Source organism: Dinoponera quadriceps, unplaced genomic scaffold (assembly GCF_001313825.1).
Source record: "Dinoponera quadriceps isolate SergipeBrazil2010 unplaced genomic scaffold, ASM131382v1 scaffold1266, whole genome shotgun sequence".
In the NCBI taxonomy this organism is placed as follows: domain Eukaryota; kingdom Metazoa; phylum Arthropoda; class Insecta; order Hymenoptera; family Formicidae; genus Dinoponera; species Dinoponera quadriceps.
The window spans coordinates 26923-37375 of NW_014555494.1; the positions used below are offsets into that span (position 1 = coordinate 26923).

Below are 10453 nucleotides of genomic sequence, written 5' to 3' on the forward strand. Positions count from 1 at the left end.
GTCAGGGTCCTTTTGTTCTCGGCGTAATTCAAACACACCGGTGGAAAATCGCGTTATTAAACGCCGAAAATAGAAGAATCTTTATCGAGCATCGACGACACATGCGCACCGTGAATAAAAATACGTGTCACACACGTACACAATACAAAATATGAAACGGAGAGTGGTATTTCTCAATTAACTTTAATTCATATTGATTATCGAGATAATTTGCTCAAATTTCGGTGTCAATTGCAGCTTCATCTTAACGGTGAATTCCGTTTAACGCGTAACTCTGTCGAGCCGCGCAAACGTTCAAAATGAAGTCGTCCTGATATAAAATTGACGCAGTGGAATTTGCCGTTTCCGCGGACTAAATCACATTAAGATTTGACGAACACCCAGGGAGGTGTTTTGCTGGTCCAGCTAGAATTCCAAATGTCACAGGTAAGATGTATCGCTGTTTTTTGTATCTGCTAGAATTGTTTTGTACGTACAATTTACAGCGACAGCATTCTAGCAATATGTGTGAGAAAATTTAAGTCCTGTTGCTAGTTTTTAATGAGAAATGCGATCCGGCCTCCAATCCGGATAAACTCCACAGAGAGATTCTCTTGCTGAATTAAACAAACAAAAGATAACAAATAAAAGATAACGGTTACGCTTCTATCGCCTATATTGATTAGATACGGCGCATATGTGACATTGAAGTGTTTACTGGACATTTATCCATCTCAGCTAATTTCTCGTATCTCGATCATTTTCGCTGTGACTGTAAAACCATTTTTTTTCCTTTTTTTTCGAATGAACGTCCCGCGTCTTATTTGCTTGAAAAATAGCTCTCGCCGCGCGCATTAACGCCATTAATCGCCACCGATACGATTCCTAATGCACTCTGATGCACTTTAATGCACTTTATGCGTCAAGTCTCACGGGAGCGTCTCACCGATGAATTGCGGGCCGGAATCAAAGCAAGAACGACGACGAAGACGAGGACGATAACATTCGACGTCGTGACAACCGCGTCGCTCCCTCCCTCCCTCCCCCTTCCANGCCAGCCGCCTATCTTCGCGTTCGTGCATCGTTTGCTTCACATCAAGTGCAAGCCGACGGGAATCCGTTTCATAGACGTGACAAATTCTTCAGAGAGAGAGAGGGTGAGCAGAAACTAAATATCTTGTCACGTCTCAAATGCGTGGTTTCGAGCCGAGGCGAAAAGTACTCATTAAAACAGCGCTCGGAACTGTGACGTCTCGTGTTCTCGGCTTCCTTTTTGATTCGTGTGTTCCTTTGCCTGGAGGGGAGAATGGCATTACGGCTCCCCATTTACATTTTATGTAATAACTTCGTTAATGATCAATATTTTTAATTGAAACCTTAAGGCTGCTGGATAGTCGTTACAACTGTCCTTGTTTGATGACGTCGGATGCGAGAAAACGCATGTGAAGAATTCTTGCGTTTTACGTTCAGGCAAAAAGATATACAAACAAAATGAACATTTGCGATCGATTCAGTACACTTCTAAAATTGTCCGTGCACTTTTCTTTTACTCGCACAAGTAATAAGTAATCGTATTGGGAGTGTGAATAAGTTCTCGCCGTTTTTTGTGAAAATGAATCCTTTATTTAAAAAAAAATAATAAAAAAAACAAGTCAATTAAAGTATTGCCCATCGCTGGAGACTACTTTTTCCCATCTTTCTGGCAGCATTAGAATTCCACGTCGAAAAAACGACACTTCTTTTGCGGCTATCCACGAATCGATCCATTTTTTCGTTTCTTCATGCGAAGTGAAGTGCTGCTCGGCCAGGCCGTTAGTCATCGATCGAAATAAATAGTAATCAGAAGGCGCAATGTTTGGAGAGTACGGTGGGTGGGGTAGGACTTCCCATTTCAGCGTTTCCAGGTATGTTTTGACCGGTGACGCGACATGCGTCCGAGCGTTATCATGCAACGAAATCACCTTATCGTGTTTTTGCTCATATTGCGGCCGTTTTTCTTTCAATGCTCGGCTCAAACGCATCAATTGTCGTCGATAGAGATCTCCTGTGATGGTTTGGTTGGGTTGGAGCAGCTCGTAATACACCACCCCCAGCTGATCCCACCAAATGCACAGCATGAGCTTGGAACCGTGGATATTCCGCTTTGATGCTACTGCTTCGCCGGGCTTAACCGACGATTTTTTACGGATTTTTTGGGGATTACTGTAGTATATCCACTTTTCATCACCAGTCGCAATACGATGTATGAAACCTTCCCTTTTTTGTCGTTGAAGCAGCTGTTCACACGTGACAAGACGCCGTTCGGCTCTCGGCTTCAATTACCCCATGAATGTAAGAAGAACAAGGAAGTACGCGTGATTAAATGTTAAAATATATCTTGAAAGCGTTTAGAAATGCTTGAGATTAAAAATGCGTTCTAACAAATGCCGGCTATTGTGTATCCATGTATTAGTGCTACTGCATAGCGGCGGGCTACTAAATCAGTAATTCCACAAGTAATCGCTGGAATTCGTCACGTAATAGCGAAGATATTTAAGGGAAGCCATGATACCACTTTTTCTTCTGACGAATTCTACATTGTTAATCATGTATCGCGTAGTATCTCCAAATTCAATTTCTAAATAGGATCAAATTTCGAGTTACTCGCTGATAGCAGATATTTTTCTCAATATATTAACAAGAAATATGAAATACAGGAAGTAAAGAAAAAAAAAGCAAAACGATTGGAGATATTGCCCTGATGATATATATCTTCGTTTAGAAAATATAAGATTCCTATGTAATACCTCGTATTCATAGGTACGAGATATTCTACTACTACTAACATAGAATCTAAATAGCTGAGTGGTAAGAACGGTTGCCTGGCAAACGGAAAACTCCAGTTCGACTCCGAGTCTGCCTCGCTTCTAAGTTTTTCATCTCATATGACATTAAAAGTAGACTTTCTACTGGTACAAATGTGTCCCGGGCGATGTTCCAACTTTCTTTCCAATACTTCTGCAATACGGGAAATCGATAAATATACCTTCAATCATCCTGCACCACGTCGTAACGTATTTCTTCGCAGTAAAGACCTCTTGATTTCGAGGTATTAATCGAGTAATTAATGTCCCTTGTAATTACACAGGGTTTATATTTTAATGTATATCTCCAACTTTTGATGATACATGGTTAATGATACAATGTATTTTTCTTCTTAACTTTGAATTTAATTAAAAAAAAAACTTCATATTTGTACATTAATTTTAGCCGTTGTTTACTCAAATCTAAATTCCGTTTCATGTAATATCTAATATTTTTTGTTTTTCTTTATTTTTCTTACTTGCAATTTTCAAGCCGTTAAATCTCTTTTAAATTCGCATCTATCCCTGCTTGAATTTGTATTCCAGACGTTTGTTTTTCATATCAATTTCCGATATTTCGTATGCTAATTTTATATATATTGATATATTGATATCAATGACAAATCCTTGAAATGTTAAATTTTACAACGTTTCAAATGTTAAGTCACTTCGCATCTAAGTTCTAAGGTTTCCGACGTTTCCGATTTCTACGGCTTTCTTGAATCCAGACGTATTGTACACCGTTCCCTTTGAAGAAGCAAGTCGCGCGCATCATATATAGGTAGCTCTTGAAAGCTGACAAAAATAAAGGACAGAACATAATACACAGGGAAGTTTAGGATTCAAGTAAGCCAGTATCTGGACCAATAACTATCCAAGCAAACTAGGATCAAAGCGAAGTCTTGTATGGTAGACTTTTCGAAATTTGGGCGCCTGAAATTTGGTGTTCAACGCAGCCGGCACCTAAGCGCGTTAGAATCTGAGAAAATTAGTACTTAAGCAAATTACCATCCAAGCGAAGTAGGATCATAGTAAAGCTTTTACTTGCAGGGTATTACTTAATTAAGCATGCGCGATCTCACGTGTTTACGCTCGAACGAAACAATTTTTCCACCGCCCGACGGCGGGTCGCTTTTCGTCTCGCGACTCTCGACGCCCCGCGTGTCTTCAGTTCATTCTAATTCCTCGAACGTACGAATAGTCCGACTACAATCTACAAATACGTAGCTGGATTTCGACTGAGATAAAGTTTGCTCGAAATTACCCGGGAAAAGAGATTAGTTTGCGTAGTTACACCCTCGCGCGCGAACCCGAGCGAACGAGTAATCTATTGAATTTCCTTTAAGGAAAGGTTGCCCAAGTTTGTCGAAGGATCAGCAGCTGGAAGCGAGGCTCAGTCGATCGGCAACAACCTTGTATTCCGTGCTTATTGAGAGAGAAAGCGGACGGCCCTCGGCTTCCGAGTTCTCTCCCCCCGAGTTTCTCGGATCTTCGACACCGCGAGCGCGCGGGTGTGATATCGTTATAATTATAGATAATTATGTCAGTTGTGTGTGCGTATGTCCACTGAAAAAAAAGAATCCACTCGGGGGCCATCGGGCTTCCCGCGCTCTATTTCGCGCGCAAGCGGACGCTTAAACGAATTATCTGCTAGAGAAGAGTTAGCGGATCTAATTTGTAATACGGTAACCAGGCTGGGCTTTCGGCACGGGTCACCGCGTTACCACGGCATCGGGAGAGTTTGCTAAAACCTCCGAGGCACATGCGCACCTAATTTATACGTTTAACCGGTTACCTTATTATCCCGACCTAACTTGCGCCGGAATTACGCGCCAATAATTATACATGTCACGTTCTGACATTCTTACCGAACAACTCTCGGGATAATGAAACATCGTGCATTCCGCTTCTCACATGATGCTAAATAGGTAACATAATACCAAACACGGCGTGCAAATGAAATCAGTTCGGATCAATTAGCGGAGAAGTATTGTTTTGCACGTCGCATATTGCAAGCCGGGGATAAAGTTCGCTCCCTTCGGCGAATTTGAGAATCGATCTTTTCGCAAATTCTCTTGTCTCAAGTACGATCGGAAAGAAGGAAGAATCTCTCTAATTGTAAAAGTAATAAATATTATAAGTAGGGTAGGTAGTACGTAGTAGGTAGTAGGTAGTACAAATATACAAAAAGAATGAATACGACAATATATTTGTGTAATCATGAAGTTGATGCACGTGTGTTAACGTTGTATAAGTTTATTACAAATTATAAGAATTCATACGCGGACTTAACTGAACAATAAAAAAGTTCTTACTCTACTCAGCGTAATGGAAAGTGAAGTTACGCTGTCATAAAAGCGATGATAATTCGGAACTGCCGTTGAAACGAGGCCTTTCGTGGCTGCAATCGATAATCGATATGACCAATTTGAGGAACATAAGTCCGGGATATTTTCAGCATTTCTCACCTTCCTGACGATAAAGTATGCAGATATTATGCCCCTTATAGAATCTTATTATAGCATAGCTGAATCCTGCCAGCTTAAATATGCCAATATCCACGGAGTGTCCAGAAATGTTCGTACTTGCTCTGAATTATAGGATTATCAGCTTAAACTCGTTTATCATCAACGACAAATTAATCGAAATTCTTAATTTATTAAAGTTGTTTGATATTTAACGACAGATTATAAACTCGAGCAGAATTAAAACATTTAATCAAATTTTTCTAGCCGAGACGAAGCTCACTTCAGGTTTAAAAATTAGCGTTAAAATCGTAAATCGGCTGTAAATGAGATTGTAACGCGCTAAAGTGGATTCTACGGTGAATATTAATAAATAGCTACGGATATAAATGTCAACACGTTATCTCGTAACTCTATTTTATATTTAGGTATACATGTGCTTGCACGTATGCGTGCGTACGTTACATTTTATTCAATCCAATTTTATTTCATTTTAAACGGAACTTGTCCGTTCTTTTTTCGCAGGATGTACTTTCAAATATTTATATCGGTCCCCGTTGCACAGTAGAATAATTGGCTCAAATTCTGGGAAAAGAATCCGAGCAGCAATAATACAGCACTGCGATTCTTGCATTGAAAACGCGATCCAATTAACCATCTTCAAACATAAATATATAAACTGAACGCATAAAGAAAACAGGACGTGTATATACTATGTGTATAAAGCAATTTTGCCGTGAAAAAGAAAGAGCGAGAAGAGTTCGAGAGAAATCGATTCGATCATATTCCGGCGGAAAATAAACATTACACATTATAGCAAATGCGCGAGGATAGACGCGTATCGCGTCGGACAAAATTGTGCGAGAAGCGATATTTAATCGGAATTTAATTTATTTTAACGACAAATTCGGACGCATTGCAAATTTGCTGTCACACGAAACGAAGGGTTAATTTAAAGCACGAACGGAACTCAGTTATGCAAATTGATTTAACCGTTTGAAGAGCTTTTAGTTCCATTCTGCAAGCAGTTATTTGAAGTCTTTGTGTCAACAGGCAGTCCCTCTCTCTCTCTTTCTCCTTCTCTCTGCGAAACAACATAGTGATATTAATTGTTACTGGTCTCCAGCAGGGAAAACGGAAAATACTATCCTTTACGACTCGGCTCTGCCACAATTCGCGCGGAAATTCTTGCGTCGGCAGCGGCTGCATATGGCGGTCGTGATTGCGAGCGCGTGCGTTATTGCCATGTTCGTATTTGCGTGTCGGTCTCGGTGTGTTTTTCAGAAAATTTGTAATGCAGTAGGATATTTGTGATCTATTTCAAACGAGATATGAAACTGCATACGGACGTTACGGTATATATATTTATTGTAAATGAGAAAACACCAGAGAGACGTGTAAAAAGTCGAAGAAATTTCATTGTGCGAAATTAGTTTCCCGGTTTTCGGAGACGAGAAACTGCCCTTCATTGCCGTGTATGTTTCGGATTTCTATACAATATTCTCGTGAAAGGAGTCGTTTCAATATTTTAATTTCGAGATACACCTGTTAAAATATTCGCAAGTTGAGAGAGGAAATTAGTTTCTTAATGAGAAGTACAAAAGTATCAAGGTCACTCGCTGTCTGTTCCACGCTCGCGCATTAATCTTCGACAAGACATGCCGTTGAAAAACTGAAATTCCCGAAAATAACAGATATTTGCGTACAAGTCAGAAATATTTCTTGTTGCTGTATATAATATTCTGTAATTTATTTAAGCACTAGAGGGACAAAAGCTAAAATTAAATTTATGACGCTGAAGTTCCACAACGTCTATGTAATTAAGAAATTAAAAATGAAGGAACTTATGCGCCGGCCACCCAAGCGAATTAAAGCGCTTTTGCTAATTATAGCTAAAGTATTTAGCTGTTGCTAAAGCAGACTTACCTAACGAGACTAAGTGAAATTGCCGTTCATGAAATATCCATGCTATATGTTCGCCCGGGTTGCGAAAATTCGCTCGCAATCGCACCGGAAATAACGTCGCACTCTCCCGTCCTCGCGTAATCCAAAAATGCAAAATTTCACGGACTATCGCACGCAGAATTCACGGTGAATGCCAACAGTCGGAAAAGAACTGAGCTATGTCGTTCCCTTCGAAGAATGCAATATCCGTTTAAAGGAAATTTGTTATCAGCGCGAACTGCGAACGCATCGTAATTCTTGCAAATCAAGAATCGATAGCGGTTCAATTATCGAAAGAGAGAGTTAACCGGCTTTGTTATATAGTCTCACGTCTGTGACGTCACGTCTTTAATCACAGGGAGCATATTTTTAATATTGAGACGTCAGTTTTGCGAAATTTAAACAATGGAGAGCGTAAACACTTTGACTCGAATCAGGATTCATGATTTCAAAGATATATTGCTCATTAACGTTGTATTTTCAGTGGCGCGTTAATTAAAGGGGAGGGGACCACTCATAAATTTAGTATTTATCAAGCCAAATTAAGTTTCTATCAGGGTTAATATATTACACGTTTAAACGAGGAATCATTTAAACGTGTATTTAGCATATACGTTTACAGATATATATATAATAAAGTAAACACGATTACACGTGCTTTTGAAAATGTATATCCGTTTATTAACTTGGAATACGTTTGTTCGTTTACCCGTTTATAAAAAGGAAGGGAAATGTTAATCTTCGTTGCTCTCTTTTTTACTACGGAAATTTCAGGAAAATAAAAATACCATCTTATATGTGACTTAGAAACATGTTGCTAATTTAACAGAATGGAAAAGCAGAATTCGTTTAAACGATTAAACGTTTAGTTACATCAAACCGGTTTCCATTAGGCGTTTCTAAGCGGATACACGCTAAACGTTTAAACGAGTATTCGGAAAACGGATCAAGAGCCCTGGGTTCTTACACATTTATTTCACTACCTAAATAATAAATGTTAATTTGAAACGAAAGGCGGAGAGGCATATATACACAATATTACAAATACAAATATATTATTATTTTTCATTTTTCTCATTAATGCTATATTTACGCATCAGTTGATCTAATAGAGATGCACAGATAATAGAAAGAGATATAAAAATATGTGTATATATTTCGAATATTATAAGTTATGAACTTTACATCGCTGAATTTTCAAAACAAAGTGACTAATAAGAAATTTGTATGTAATGTCTGTATATTAGTCTTTAATATCATAGTAGTTTCTCATTAACGCTAATCTCTCAAGGAACACATGTAAAGAGTGTCAATTTTAGTTACAAATATTTCAGCTCTCGAAACTTTTTCTAATTTTACGAACAATGATTTCGATAATATTCCAAAGTATATGCCGAATTTCACCAAATTCTTATTAAATTCATTTCACTTGCCAATCTCTCTTAATCAACCCTCTGTTAATCAACCCTCTGTTAATCGCAATATTTTTCATCCATGAATGATAGCAATGTATCCCACAGATATAATCATTTTCCCGTTATTTTCCTTTGCTTCTTGAAACGATTTTTCTTTTATTAGCACTTGGCTAAGAAACCAGGCATTAAAGTATATTCGGATATTACGATTAACAGAGGATTAAAGTGGAATAACTTTTAATCCAGACTCTGAATTACTGTTCGACTTTCGGTGTCACTTTTCAATGCAACGTAGATCAATTTGCAATTTTTTAAATAATTTTTCCGTCATTTTGACTTATGAGCGATACACCTTTAAAGATGGGAGATAATGCGAAGAGGTCTTATTCTTCCTCTGGTTAATTTTTACGCGAGCTTCGCATTCGCAGAATGCTCACGTGAGGTTTGGCCGTAAAGTTAGACGTTCTCCGAGACTCAATGAGATAATCACAGCCGCGTTATATTTCTTTCTTACAAGACGCGCAGCCGTATAGTTGCGTTTTATTTCAGGGCTAGGTTCATCGTGGTAACGCGAGTCGAGAGTCAGCGGAAGATACATTGCACGCATAATCGGGTGCAGCACGCGTAACGTTGAATTATACATCGGGGAGGGAATGGAAGGGAGGGAACACGAGAGACCGGAGGATTTGATTTAGCATGAAAAGATCATATGGCCGAAAGAGTGAACGGTAGGCCGAGAAAAATTACCAAATTTGCCGTGCGGATTCTGTCAGCGCGCCACATGGCGTCGCTTCGCACGCGTACAGAATCGAATCAAATCGATATCCCTGCGTTTCTTACGCGATAAATGTTTTTGTCTTCATTTCTCGCGGTTTCTCGCTCCTCCTCCGTTCCACACACCCACGTCTCTCGCGAACAGAGAGATCAATATAACGCGAATAGTGCGAGGGGGAATTATCGCTAGACATTCGCATTGAACTAAAAACGCGTAGTTAGGGACGTGATCGCGCGAATTTGACACACGTTTTACGCTGCTACCTGGTAGTTAGGAGCAAATGTTAGCTCCGGCTTCCCCTCCCGGGAAATGTTTAATCAGTTGCCGGGAAGCCGGACGCTGCGTAAAAACAGACGTTGGTTTCCGAGCTTCTAATTCAATTTCGATAAATGACTTTGGCGCTCCTTCTCGCGCCGACGAAAGAGATTTCATCTTCCTCGCGGCAACCCGACGGCTCAAGTCTGACCCGGATCTTACTGGTAGAAGCCGTGGAATTAATCGCAAAACGTTTGATTTATCGTTTCCAGGGGCACCAGCGGTATCGACGTGGACCTACGAAGGGTAGATATAGACCAGTGCCCGCTGCCGGCCGGTTCCACGCAGCTCAACATATTCGCCGCCAGCGACAAATGCAAAAAGCGCACCACGGAGGTACCGCGCTAATTTCTCGCTACGTTGTCGAGATCGATGTTTCCCGAGTGTCCTTTCGCGCGCGCTTAAACGCGCGTCGGGCTGAACAGAACAGAGCCACCGGGGGGGATGTTTTTCCGCGGCCGACTCTATTTGTAAATGCCACCCTCGGCCTTGCCTTTGCGCGAGAAGAGCTTCCGTTCGCGAAAAACACTCTACGTACTCTCTCCCTCTTTCTCTTTCTTTATTTCAGTGGCGCTTTCGGCCCCCACGTAATAAACCGCGAGCATTATCGGCGTGCTTTGTCTGCCAGGTTAAAACTCGCGAAATACGTCGGAAGCTGGTAATCCGCGGATTTTTAAGCCGGCTGTAAACATCCCCCTCCCCTCACCCCCCCCCCCC

At 40.3% G+C, this 10453-nt stretch overlaps 1 protein-coding gene across 1 annotated transcript in view; it reads left to right on the forward strand.

Moving 5' to 3' along the window:
- Positions 1-9006: 9006 nt before the first annotated feature.
- The window catches only part of LOC106744491 (probable G-protein coupled receptor CG31760), a 33304-nt gene continuing 31857 nt past the window's right edge, over positions 9007-10453 (forward strand). The window contains exons 1-2 of the mRNA XM_014619321.1: positions 9007-9026; positions 9949-10072. Coding sequence (XP_014474807.1) covers positions 9007-9026; positions 9949-10072 — 144 coding nt within the window. The remainder of the gene's footprint in view (positions 9027-9948; positions 10073-10453) is intronic.